A 14,028-nucleotide genomic window follows, 5' to 3' on the forward strand; every position below is an offset into this window, starting at 1 on the left:
ATGCATGTTTTCCTTTCCTACATCTTTTTATTCTTTTTTTTTCATTTTTCTCCTATTTCAATTACTTCATTTTTCATACTCACCTTTTTTTATTACATTTTTATCTTACCCTCGTATCTGTTATTTCTTGCTTCCATTCTCTCTTGTTTTCATTTTCTTTCCATTTTTTTTCTAATTCAGTATTCACCATTTTTAATATTCTCTCCTCTTACGTGTATTCCTTTTTTTTTTTTTTTGCTTTTCTTTTCTTTTACCTCTTGTGTGTTCTGCCTTGCTTTCCTTGTTTCCCTTCGTCTCGTGTTTCCTGTCAGTCTTTCACCTCGCGACTCCAGGGAAGGATAAAAGAAAGAATTGTTTTGCCTTTTTTTTTTTAATGCTTTTATTCGTCCAATTTTCACGTTTCAGTCTTGCGCTCAAATACACAGACACACACACACACACACACACACACAGAGAGAGAGAGAGAGAGAGAGAGAGAGAGAGAGAGAGAGAGAGAGAGAGAGAGAGAGAGAGAGAGAGAGAGAGAGAGAGAGAGAGAGAGAGAGAGAATCAAATAAACATAGAGTTAAAGGAATAAATAAATAGATAAGCTGGATGGATATACATACATACATGCATTTATTCATACATAAATACATAGAGATGGGACCTTACATGTATAAATAACTCATGTTCTCTATACTTTCTCTCTTCTTCGTTCTCTCTCTCTCTCTCTCTCTCTCTCTCTCTCTGGGATAAAGGAAGTTGAGATTATTACGAACATATTCTTTATTTACAAGATTAATTAACCGTACAGATATGCTTGGCTGCCCCACAGGTCGGGCAATGAATGCTTCCCTTACTTACTACTATAATAATATTCTCCTATCGTAAACAATGAATAATTAAACCGGTACTTATGTAGTTGGCGTTTTGACACACAGTAAAGACGGCTTGATAAGTTTTTTAGTTTAGTTTTTATTTTGAAGTGAAATGCTTTTAAAAGTTCTAAGTCTACATACGTGGAGCTTATTTTTATTATTATTATTATTTTTTTTTTTGTCATGTGGAGATTAGCAACTTTGGTTATGTTTATGGTGGGATATGTAAGGTCAGGTTAGGTTAGTTAATTTGGCCTTAGTCCAGTTATGAGGTGTGATAGGTTATGTTAGAATAGATTAGTTTAGTTAACTTGGCCTAATCTAACGAAATCTAGCCTTGTTACCTTTTTTTTTTTTGGTGGTCAAGGTAAAGTTAGCTTATATAGGTAATAACTGAATTAATTTAACCTAACCTAGCCCTGAAACTTGTGGGTGAGTGCAGGATACGTTAGGTCAAGTTAGATGAGATTACCCAACAAAATTTAGTAACAAGGTTTTTTTTAGGTTAGGTTAACTAGATAATCTAACTGACGTAACCATATTCAAACAATACAGTCAACCCCATCTGAAAAAAAAATAAAGCAAACAGAAAGAAGAAGTAAATAACTAGAGTTGCTAATATTCACACGACCATTTCTCTCACGACCAATCTCTCATTTCCTAAACGTACATATAAAATATCTCCTTTTTATTTATTTATTTTCACGTAGTATAACATTCCTCCGAAACACGCTGCGGAATTATCACTTTGTACTCCGACACGATGAGGAGGCGGAGGCGGGGGCGAGGCGCGGCGCTGTGGCGGGGCCGGGTGTGTCTGGCGGCGACGAGAACATTGCCAGACTGGTGCGCGACAAACTTCAGAACCTTTCCGTCGAGGCGAGAATAGATTTGAGAGACTCTTGTAGTCCTCTATTGCTAAGAAACTGGTTAAGTAATGACGGAAGTAAAATGAAGGAGAATCGTAAAGTAACGAAGTTGAAAACAGTAAAATCATCTGAATTTCCATAGTTCCCGGTAGTAATAGGAAGATTGGACGTTCATGATTAGTACAGGAGCTGCCCAGTGCACGCCAATCGGCCTTTTGTAGTCTCCATTCTTATGTTCTTATGTTCAATTTAGGAGACTTATATGAAGTATTTCTTTCGTAATTAGCAGCAAAATTTTAGAACCTTTCCATAGTAGCGGGTACAAGTTTGTGGGACTCTTGTTTTATATTTCCTTCTTGTCTACGGTTAAAAATGGGCAAATTAGTAACAGAGATATAAAATGAAGGGAAATTGAGTTCAAAATAATGATTAATTTCTTCTCTGTGTTAAAAATTAAGTAATCATAGGAGAGAGTAAAATTAAAGTTAAGTAATGAATTCAAAGCACAAAAATCATTACTTTTCCTATACATTAAAAATCGAATGAAATAATGACTAGAAAACACAAATGAAGGAGAATGATGAAGTAATGAAGTAAAAACAAATTAACATCGAACTTACCTGATGAAGAAAGGAAAAACACAAACTTCGAAACTTTTACCTAATGAAGAAAAAAAAAAAAAAATAACATCACCTTTAACTAGTGAAGAGAAGACCCAAATTAACATCGCCACCTCTAATTAATGAAGAAAACCCTAATTAACACCGAAACCTTTACCAAATGAAGAAAAACACAAATTAACATCACCACCTTCAACTAAACCAGTGCGATCTTACTTCGGCCACCGGGGAGTCACAGAGAGGGAGGAAGGAGGTGAGTGCCACGCTGCGACGGGACTGAGCTGGCACGGGTTGGGGAAGGAAAAGATTACGCGAGACACACTAACTACGCTCTTTTATCCAGGCACGAGGGGAGCGCTAAGAGGATTGGATGCCATTAAGGACCGGTAGAATCCTAAAAACCTTTAATTGGGATCCACGGGAAGTGAGCGAGTCATTCAAAACTTTAATGTATCAGTGAAGAGCATTACGATTCTGTAAGGGCGCTGGTGTGCAAGAGATTAGATTTATGGATACGGATGAGAGCTGGGTGTGTGGCTCTGGATATGCTAGAAATGCCAGAGGGAATGCCACGTATAGATATATTAACTGACTTTTTGCAGTTTCCCGTGTGATAGATAGGTATAGGCTGGTATAAGCTGGTATAGTTGACCTCCTGCAGCTCCCCTCATGTTTTTCCTATATATTTATGGATAGTGATGTTAGGTCGGGGTATGTATGTTTAAGTTTTAATGTTTTACGCAGGGAATGTCACGTGTAGGTAATACTTCTTGTAGCTTACTTTAATTCATTATTTTCTTGGGGTGTTTTGTTGGATAAATGATTGTAAGACTTAACAATGACCGTCCGGCGGCTATGACGTGTAAAATATTCGATAAATTTATAAACAGGGATGAAATGTAAATAGTTACTCATGTTTTATTCCGGTATGCTGAATTCTTGCAGCTTCCATTGTGTTCCTATGCTCCTCTTACGTTCTTTTGTAGGGCGAATACCAACAGGGCGTGGTAAGAGTGTCTGGCGGCGTTCTGAAGGCGAGAACTCACATATGACAGGAGTTAATCAGAGTAATGAGACAATATAAGTACCGGACATCAGCGTAATTAGAGGAGAAACGAATTAAGTCCTTTTTTTGTGCAGTAACGACGGAGCGGAATAGAGTGGAGTGGGGATGGAGTGCCGACCGACCGACCGACCGACCGACCAACCAACCTTCCTTCCTTCCTTCCTTCCTTCCTTCCCCGTGGAAAAAAAAAAAAAAAAAAACGTTAATATTGAAGGGAAACTGAGCCGGTTATTGTTGTTTTTTTCATTATTTTTCCAGCCTCCGCATTGGGAAGGTTTAATCACGAAGCTGTCGATGGCATGCTGAAAGTCGACCAAGTGCTTGAGTCGAAAAATAATAATAAAATACCTCGTCTTTCCCCTTAAATTCTACATGTGGCACCATTTAGAGCTGCCGCGTGGCTCTGATTACTTGGCACTTAGGTTATTGGCACCGTATTCTTAAGCGTTTCTCTCTCCTTCTCATCAGGGCTATTTTCAAAGGCCACGGAGATAATTAAGTCAAGTTCTCCTGGGTGTTTTCCTTCTAGTGGTGCTGAGTGGCTCTTAAACTTTCACTAGACTCATGAAAACACCCTTGAAAAGACAAAGAAAAAACAGGAAAACAGGGATTTCCACTAGTCTCTTTTGAAAGCAGTCGAGATTAATCATTGAACTATCACTAGACTCATGAAAACACCTTGAAAATACGAAAATAGCAAGAAAATACTAACTTCTACTAGAGCCTTTTTTTTTATTTTTTATGCAGGATGAGCTTCGGCATTGGGCAACAAAAGTCATACATAAGAAGACCAATTGAAGATGCCAATCTAAACAGAATCAAAGACAGAATAACCAAATCCAAGCGCCAGTTGAAAGTAACCCAGATGAACCACTGAAACGTTTGGGAATACGGTCCTTTTGAGTGTCCCCGAGTGTTCTGCAGTGTCCCGTGACTCGAGGGACACACGCCTGAGGACACACGCCCGGCTCAAACCCTCGCCTCGACTCGGTAACAATTAGAATGGACATAAGACTACAGTGAGCGTCGGCATGATAGTGTAATGCAACTGGAGAAGGACAGGCAATGAAGAATCACACAGAAGACATTTTTAAACCTCCATATCCACGGCTACAGTAAACACTGAGTGGACTGCGTGAAGGTTAGACGCCATTGATGCATTCTGGGTGGGTTAAGTGAAAACAGTAACCTAATCTAACCTGACCTAACTTAACCTCATTTAACCTCAACTAGTTTAGTTTCGGTTACGTTACGTTGTACAACAGTCAAGATAGTACCCTAACCTCTTATTTGACCCAACCTAACCCAACCTACCTAACCTAGACTAACCTGAATATTGTTGTAGCTTCATCAATTAAGATTAGGTTAGATCAGACCACGTTTAGACAAAATTAGCCCAAATTCGTAACCTAACCTAACCTAATCCAATCCAGTCTAACCGAACCTAACCAACCCAACCCAACTAGACCCAACCCAACCTAAGTTAAACACATCTGTAGCACCTAACCTTCACGCGATCCCGTTGAAAAGAACGATACAGAGGCAGTGCAGAGCTAGGAGATAAACAAGACTTGGGTGGGGTGGGAGAGGAGGAAGTGGAGGAGGAAGAGGATTGGTGAGGAGGAAGAGACGGTGAGGAGTGAGGAAGGGAAGAAGAAAAATAAGGTGAAGTGAGGAGTCAGAAGGAACAGGAGTGAATAGAAAGTGAGAAAAAAAAATAAACAGGAGTCCAGGAGTGAGGAGTGAGGTGCTGTAAGGAGCGAGGAGTTGCTGTGAGGGTTAAGTAAAACACGGAGCACAAAAGAAACAAGGTGGGTGACGGAAGACCTCGTTCACCACGCAGTAACTCACGGCCTGGCATGCTGGAGGTAGTTAAGAGGCCTGGAGTAAGTCAGGGGAAGTGGGGAAGAGGAGGCGGAGAAGGGAGAGAGGGGGAGCTGGGAGAGAAATGGAAGAGGTTACTGGGATTTGAGAGTGAATAAGGAAGGTAGAGTGGGTAGTAAATGTTGCCCATAGAGAGAGAGAGAGAGAGAGAGAGAGAGAGAGAGAGAGAGAGAAACATGGTAACTACAATTCGTAAACATGCTGTGGTAAACATAGTGAGTCTAGACCGAGAGAGCGAGAGAGGGAGAGAGCGAGAGAAAGAGAGACTAGGAGGAGGAGGAGGAGGAGGAGGCCGCCGCAAATTACAAACGCATTGATCTCGTGCTTGGAATCGTTCTCGTGGCAGGTTATTTAGGGGTGAGCCGAGCACCGCCCAAGTAAATGATGTGCCTGCCTCGTGATATTAGAGAGTTCGGGCTAGCGAGGGAGAGAGGCTAGACCGAGGGAGAGAGGGAGGAGAGACTGTGAGATGCGTAGATGAGGGAAAGAGAAGAAGGGAAAGAAGAGAAGGGAGATTTACGTGAGAGAAAACTAAGGAAAGGAGAGAAGGGAGGTGAGTGAACGTGCGACGGAGACAGACAGGTGAAGCAGGGAAAGAAGGGAGGAGGAAAGAGGAGAAGGGTGAGAGGGCGAGGGTGGGAAAGAAGGGGAAGAGGAGGAAAGAGGAGGAGAGACGCGAATAAATATTGAATTCAAATAGCTAGAATGAGTTATATCCTCGCTACGTTTTGGGTTCGCGCGGTTTTGCAATTCTACATTAATTAATCACTTATTCTACTTTCCCGGAATGTATTTTTGTTACGCTTACCTGTTTCTCCCTCGTAATTAATCTATTCTCTCACCTCACCGTAATTTAGGATTATATTTACGTCCGTTTACGTTAATTCCTCCTCGTTGGTGTAATTTTTAACGATGAATCGCGATTTCAACATGTTTTACTTTGCTTTAGTTTATATGTCCATTTATTAAAAAGATTTATATGTTCATTTATTCCTCGGATTATTTCAACCAAACACGAACGGGAGGAAGTGAAATGCAAGACTCATTATTTTCTCCGTTTATGAATTCAATTTTGAACAAGAAATCTTAATTCTAACCTTTATATATATCTCTTAATTTACTACTATTTATACTCCGTCATTCCTCAGATTATATTAACCAAACACGAACAAACACGAAAGCGAAGAAGTAAAATGCAAAACATCTTTTTTTTTTCTCTCTGTTTGCAGATTGAATTTTTGACTTGAAATCGCAGCTAACCTTTTAATTTAACTGCTATTTATACATTTCCTCACTCAGATGATTTCAACCAAACACGGAAGCGAGGAGGAAGCGAAATGAAAGACTGATCCTTTTTCTCCGTCTGTGGATTCCATTTTTGACAAGAAATCATAATTCTAACCCTTTAATACCATTTAATTCCACTTCTATTTATATATTTCCTCATCCCTCGTATTATTTCAACCAAACACGAACGCGAGGGAGAGAGAGAGAGCAAGAAGCAGTGAAATACAAGACTAATCCTTTCTTCTCCTCCTCCTCCTCCTCCTCCTCCTTCGTTTTGTGGATTCTGCGATAAGGGACAATATAAACTCGGAACGTTTGTTAATGTATTAGCTCCTTTTAGCTCCCGTCTCCCCTTGCCCGCGTGTTGACTCTTCCCAACTCGCCTCGCAAACCTCGACAGACTCCCTCCCTTCAGATCAGCTGATATACGAGTTACTGGCGCGCTCTTTACTTACGCGCACTGCTGCTACTGAAAGGGGAGAGAGAGAGAGAGAGAGAGAGAGAGAGAGAGAGAGAGAGAGAGAGAGAGAGAGAGAGAGAGAGAGAGAGAGAGAGAGATAATAAAGGAAGATATACTATGTTCTAAAAAAAATAATAAAAACTTCTTACTAGTGAGAGAGAGAGAGAGAGAGAGAGAGAGAGAGAGAGAGAGAGAGAGAGAGAGAGAGAGAGAGAGAGAGAGAGAGAGAGAGAGAGAGAATAAAGGAAGATATACTAGATTCTAAAAAAAAATAATAAAAAATTCTTAGTGTGTTTGTGTGTGAGAGAGAGAGAGAGAGAGAGAGAGAGAGAGAGAGAGAGAGAGAGAGAGAGAGAGAGAGAGAGAGAGAGAGAGAGAGAGTGAGTGAGTGAAAGGATGTGGTGAGTGACTGGTTCGTAAACATACTGTGGGGTACATACCGTGCGTCGAGAGAGAGAGAGAGAGAGAGAGAGAGAGAGAGAGAGAGAGAGAGAGAGAGAGAGAGAGAGAGATACTAGATTCTAAAAAATATTAATAAAAACTTCTTACTAGAGAGAGAGAGAGAGAGAGAGAGAGAGAGAGAGAGAGAGAGGCGTGGCATGAACGATTCCTCCCCACACGCCAGGCAAGGAAATGTTTGAGAAGCTGAAAATTATGAAAAAAAAAAAGAAAAATGAAGAAAAAAAATCAAAAGTAGTAAAATTAAACACGAAATGTTATGAAGAAAAAAAAAGATCTGACAAAAGGAAGAAAAAAAATCGAACACATACAGCAGCAGACCCTTTGTCCCTTAGCAAGCTGTCTGGGATAAAGAGAGTAAAGACACAGTAATCGCAAACTTAAAATAGTCAAGAAAAAATGAAGGGAGATAAAAGAAGCTAATTTAAAACTTTAAGAAATGTATTAGACGTAGAAAAAGATAAGGGAAAACAAATAAGAAAAGGATTTTAATGGGAGGAATGGGAGGGTGAGAAGAGGAGGAGAGGGGAAGGAGGAGTAGGAAAAAAAGAAAAGAAAAAAAAAAGATTGTTTAATGGGAGAGGAGAAGATGGGTTGGGGAAGGGGAGAGATTGGGAGTGAGGGAGAGAGAGGGGGAGGGGGAGGGGAGAGAGGGAAGGGTGTAAAGCTGTGTGCTGTTACAAAGCGACAAAGATTAATGAATTGCTAGCTATTTCATATAAAAATACAAATTACAGTTATAGCCTGTAATTATTATTTATTTATTTGCCTTTAAAATCTCTCCTCTCTCTATTTACTGAAGTTGATAAGTTTACGGACACATTCCATTGATAATCGTATTTTTTTTTTTTTTGTTTACTTTATTTCTATTTTTATTTTCTTCCTTTCAAGTGACGAAGCTTTTGGTAAGTGTCATGAAAAAAATATACGAGTATTACACAAAGGGTTTTCTTTTTTCTTTTTCTATTTTTTTTCTCCCTAATGCTTTTGTTGATGAAAAATTACCGTTCATGATAACTCGCATCACTATCATTCATCACCACCTGTCATCACCGCCGTCATCACTCACTACTAATTTGAACACCCTCACCATTTTCATCACTCCGGTTTTCTTATGCTGTACACGTTAACTTAAATCTCTCCATCACACGCAATTAACTTTACTATTTTCACCATTTCACTTCAGTTTCATTTATATGCCGTTCATGTTGACTTAATCACCATCACCACCATTAAGTCTTCACCATTACAGCAAAAAACATCTCAAGCACTTCATTTCCATTTATGAGTCTTTCACATCAATATCACCATCTTCACCATCACCATCAATGCTAAAATCACCACCATTTCAACACCATCAGGATCATCACCATTACATCATCACTTTCATAATACTTGTCTTCCTTTTCATAATCACCATCTTTAACTTTTCATCATATTTTCATTCTCAAGGAAATTTTCTCATGATTTCCACTAAAAATGACAATGATCATAACTAGTATCATCATTTTATCTCCCCCATCATCACCACTTCATCACACATATGCCTTTCTCCTCTTCACTATCATCACCACACAATACATTAAAAGTTCCCTATCATCATCACAACTACACCATATTTAACATTCCTCATCATCACCACAACCATCACCACAATCACTAACATTTCTTTCCGTCACAATTACCACTATGACATCACTCTTTTTTTCATTATCATCACCACGACTACACCACACAAGCGCTCTTCCTTCACTATCATCACCACCACACCACAACTTTTCCTTCTCTCTTCTTCACCATCACAACACTACACACATACTTTCTACCACACATCATTACTCTCATTCCTTCTTTCATCATCACCATTTCACCATACAAACATTCCCTTCACCGCTATCATCATCATTTCCTCTCTCACTATCACCATTCCTCTTCACACTACGTAACTACACATCCACACAATCATCACTATCACCATCACTTCCACCATCACATGACAATTCATTCTCTCTCTCATTTCATTATTCTAGTTATTTCTATTCATCGTCATTTACACGGCAAAGGGATGAAAATTCTAAAATAGGAAGGACTTGAATTTCTTCTTTTTCCTTTCAATCACCCAGCAGTGTTCACTCGAGCGTCTCTTTTGCAGTACTAACGAGTGAAGCTGTTAAAAGGTTCATTATTATCATTGTTATCATTATTTTCTTCGTCTTTCTCGTCTCCTTCGTCGTCGATTTGTTCTCCTTGTTTTGTTCGTTTTTCTTCGTCACCTTATTTTTTTCTTATTTTTCCTTTGATTTCTTCTCTTTCTTCCCTTCACAAGAACGTTTTTTTATTGTCTTCTTTCAATTTTTTTAGTCTTCCAATCCCCTTCTCTCTCTCTCTTTCACTCTCTTCTTCACTCTCTTACTCACTCAGCTCTCTCCAGTACCTCTTTCAAGCCTCTTTCTCTTCCGCACCTGCCTCGTCTTTCTCCCCTGTCTTCTTTACCTGCCTCGTCTCTTTCTTTCCCACTCACTCACTCACTCCTTTCACTCACACCTCTCTTTACTCCCAGTTCTCCTCACCTGCCTTTCTCTTGTCCTTCCGCAAAAAAAGAAGTCCAGAATAAGACGAGAATGAGAAAAAAAAAGGTGATATTTCTGACTATAAAAAAGTTTCCGGTCTAGTCTAATACAAAAAAGTCATTTTGCCACGCGCGGGACACTAGTGCAACAAACTTCATGACTCCTTGAGGTACCCGAGACAAGGAGTGACTGTGGCGTTGGGTTCGGTTGGGTTTGTGGGTCCATGGGAGTTTATGAGTGGCGGGTGATATCACAATGTTACCTTTCAATTTGCAGGAGGTTCTGAAACACTGCCGCCCCCAGAAGTCTGAGTAACGTACGAACGAACACTTAACGTAACACACACGCACACATACACACACACATACACACACACGCAAACACGCACGATTGGAAAGAAATGGCACACAGGCGCAAAAATTCCAACAGTACAAAGATTAATCTCCACTACATGAAGGCCCATTTGCTTCTTGTTATATATATTAAGGGAAGGGGACTGGGCGATGGTCTGTTCTGGGAGTAAGAGAGAAAAATGTCTAGGGTCTTGAAGGGAGAGGAAATGGCGATGAGGATTGGTGATGGGGTTATAAGAGTTTTAGGAATGCAGGAAAGGGGAAGGGAAAATGTTTGGAAATTTTGGGAGGTGATGAAGGGAGAAGAAAGGATAACAGTAGTTGGTCTGGGAAAGTTTGGGGAAGAGGAAATTAAGGGAGCGTATTTTGGGTAGTTTCTCTGGGGGTTTTAAAGAAGAATGTCTGTTTGGAGAGCTGAGGATGAGAGGGAAGGGAGATGGAGGGAAGGAAAAGGGGAAGGGGGGAGAAAGTGATCTGGGGTTTTCGGGTAAAGAAGATAAGCCGGGGTTCTCAAGAAAAGGGAAGAGAATTATCTTAGAGTTTTCAAGGAGAGGGAAAAAAAGGAGAGGGAAAGGGATTGGATTTTCAAGAAGAGGACGTGTTGAGGGAATTACCAAGGGATCCGGTGCTTGGTGCGAGACGTGAAGGCGAGAGTTGTGCATGGCAGCCTTCCTCCCGCTTCCCACACGCCGGGAAGGCAGCGGGATGAGCGGGAGGCGGCGAGACACTGATACGAAGGGCGATAGACTTTAACTCTTTGACCGCTTTGGCATCTCTGTTTCAAAAATTTGCTTGGAGAACATTTAGACTTCACAATAGACACTGATACCAGAGAGATTGAGTATGTAAAGGACTTGTTGACTTATTACACCATTGCTTTGTATATTATCAAGTCAAACATAAAAAAGTGACGTTCTTTTTCTGAGCAGTCAATAGAGTTAGGAAGAGACAGACAGACAGACAGACATAGTAGTGCATTAGTTACTCGAGATAGTTGAATGACGTACGAGATATTATAAAACAGGACTATCTGGTGGCTGCTACAATCAAGAGTGACACGTAGTAGTATAATAATAATAATAATAGTAGTAGTAGTACATATATAAATAGTGCAGTCTTCAAAATATAGTTATTATACGATTCATATTCATACAACAAACTTTTTTTTTCCACCCGAACACTAAAATCTGATATGAACATTTTATTTATTTCAGCTTTGCCCGCCGCTGTTGTATGTGGGGGAGGGGAGAGGAGGGGAAGGAGGGGGCAAGGGAGGGAGTGTGTGAGGGACTCGTGAGGAAAGAAAGATGGACTGTGAGCGAAATGGGAGGAAAGAGGAAAGTGAGAGAAAGAGAGGGAGAGGCACGGGTAGTAGGAGGGGGCAATTGGGAGGAGGAAGAAATGGAGGAAGGAAAGAAGAGAGAGAGTGAGAGAAACTGGGAGGGAGGAGGGAGAGGAACTGATAAAATAGAAGCTTCATTGCCTCAACTAACGAGAAGAAGAAGAGGTGCGGGAGAAGTAGCGCTGAAAGGAGAGGGTAGGTGGTCTAGTAAATAAACCCTAATATAAAACTCAACAATATCAAGTCAAACCCAGCGCTGACTCTTTCTGGGCCTCGCTGACGGTGGCGCTGACAGTGGCGGTGACGGTGGCGGGCTCTCCTGGGGCAAGAATATCACCGCAACCCCTTTGACGTCACACTGGGAGGTTGAGCATTCGAGGATCGCGGCCTGAAGCACCTAGTCCTCTCGGCGGCGTCCCTTGTGACCTGTCCTGAGGCTGAGCTATGCGAGGTCATTGTGCTAGTGAAGGGAGGCTTGGGAGCAAAGGTTGGTGAGCAGAAGTAAGGTCAGAGCCAGGAACACAGGGAGGCAGGAGGCCCACGAGTGACGGCTGCTGCTGCTTCCTCCTGCAAGAATGAAAAGTGATGGTGTTAGAGTGTGGCCAGTGCTCTGAAATGCTCCGCTTACTCCGCTTTGCTCTCTCACCACGACTGTTTTTAAAGGTCGTAAAGGTGATTAGTCAGGCTCCCAAGGGATTTTCTGTGGTTAATAATGTAGAAATGTTGTTGATAGGATCATGGGTAGTATTCTGAAGCGCTTTGCTCTCTCACCACGACTATTTTCAAAGGCCGCAGAGATGATTAACCGGGTTCTCAAGAGTGCTTCTCCTCTTTAGGGCATAGAAATCGTATCAGTCTACCACTACAACCGTAAAAACACCCTTGAAAACCCGTGTCACTTCACCTATAGAGCCTTTTGAAAGTAGGAGAGATGTGGGGAAGATGCGTTTTTAGAATATGATACAGAAACACTAGGTACGCCCCGCCACTCCAGCCTGTGTGTGTGTGTGTGTGTGTGTGTGTGTGTGTGTGTGTGTGTCAGGTGTCAGGCGAGTATAGAAGGGGCGGCGGCAGATGGCTGGAAGGGAAACTGAGGGAATTGAAGAGAGATACCAAACGGAAAGGGAAATTGGGACGGTAGGGGCTTGTGGGGATAAAGGGACGGGAGGAGAGGAAAAAACCGCGGAGGAGAATAAAAGTAACTGAGGAGATATGAAAAAAGAAAGGAAAGAAGAGCTAAAAGGAGGAGGGAGTAAGGAGTGGAAGATTAAGGAGGAAAAGAGGGGAGCTGAGGGCCGGAAAGAGGAGGGAAAAGAGGGAAGGAGGGAGATAATGAGCCGGAAGGGATGACCTAGGAGAGGGAGAGAGAGGGAGAGGCAGAGGGAGAGATGCGGTAAGAAAGGATGGCCGAGGGTTATGGCTGCGGTGATTGGTGTGTCGCTGCTTCCTCGGGGCGATAAATCTTGCACGGAAAATGTAGGAAGGTAGTGAGTGTCTGACGTGATGGCTGATGTGTGACGGCCGTGTGTGCGTGCGTGCGTGCGTGCGTGTGTGTGTGTGTGTGTGTGTGTGTGTGTGTGTGTGTGTGTGTGTGTGTGTGTGTGTGTGTGTGTGTGTGTGTGTGTGTGTGTGTTTGTACTATCACTTACATAGCTAACGATGATTACTTAATACACACAGACACACACACATATATACATACATACACTTCACACGCATCACATTACCACACCACGAAACATTCACACCTTCCATTTACAAACAAAATTACACTTTTCTCTTCTTCCCCTTATTCTTTACTGCAGTTTCCACCAATAATATAGATAAGGAAGTTTACTAAATCAAACACCATAGCGAGGGAGATCCGTCACTGTTTGGAATCTATATTAATACTTGCACAATAACCTAAACAACTAACTTGGTTCTCTCAACAGTAAAAACAATGACAACAGTTGAAACGACAGTAAGAGCAATAAAACCAACAAGAACAGAACAGTAAAACCTACAACAGAAAAAAAACATCAGTAACAAGAAACAAAACAAACAAGAACAATAAAACCGCAATAACAGAAAAAACAACAGTAACAACAGAAAACCCAACAACGACAGCAAAACCAGCACTAACAAAAAACAACATTAACAAGAGAAAACCCAACACCACCAACACTAACAACAACAAAACCACGACCACCCCCACCACCACCACCACCACAACACACCACAACACACAGTAAGACAGGTGGTGGGGACGCGGCAGG

The 14,028-nt window shown here is 41.4% G+C and overlaps 1 protein-coding gene across 4 annotated transcripts in view; it reads right to left on the reverse strand.

Moving 5' to 3' along the window:
- Positions 1 to 750: 750 nt before the first annotated feature.
- LOC135116513 (cell adhesion molecule 1-like) overlaps positions 751 to 14,028 on the reverse strand; it is a 75,546-nt gene continuing 62,268 nt past the window's right edge. For all 4 annotated transcript variants that reach the window (XM_064034029.1, XM_064034025.1, XM_064034026.1 and 1 more), the window contains exon 8: positions 751 to 12,337. In XM_064034029.1, the coding sequence (XP_063890099.1) occupies positions 12,231 to 12,337 (107 nt within the window). In that variant the 3' untranslated portion in view covers positions 751 to 12,230. The remainder of the gene's footprint in view (positions 12,338 to 14,028) is intronic.

This window comes from Scylla paramamosain, chromosome 31 (assembly GCF_035594125.1).
Source record: "Scylla paramamosain isolate STU-SP2022 chromosome 31, ASM3559412v1, whole genome shotgun sequence".
Lineage (NCBI taxonomy): Eukaryota > Metazoa > Arthropoda > Malacostraca > Decapoda > Portunidae > Scylla > Scylla paramamosain.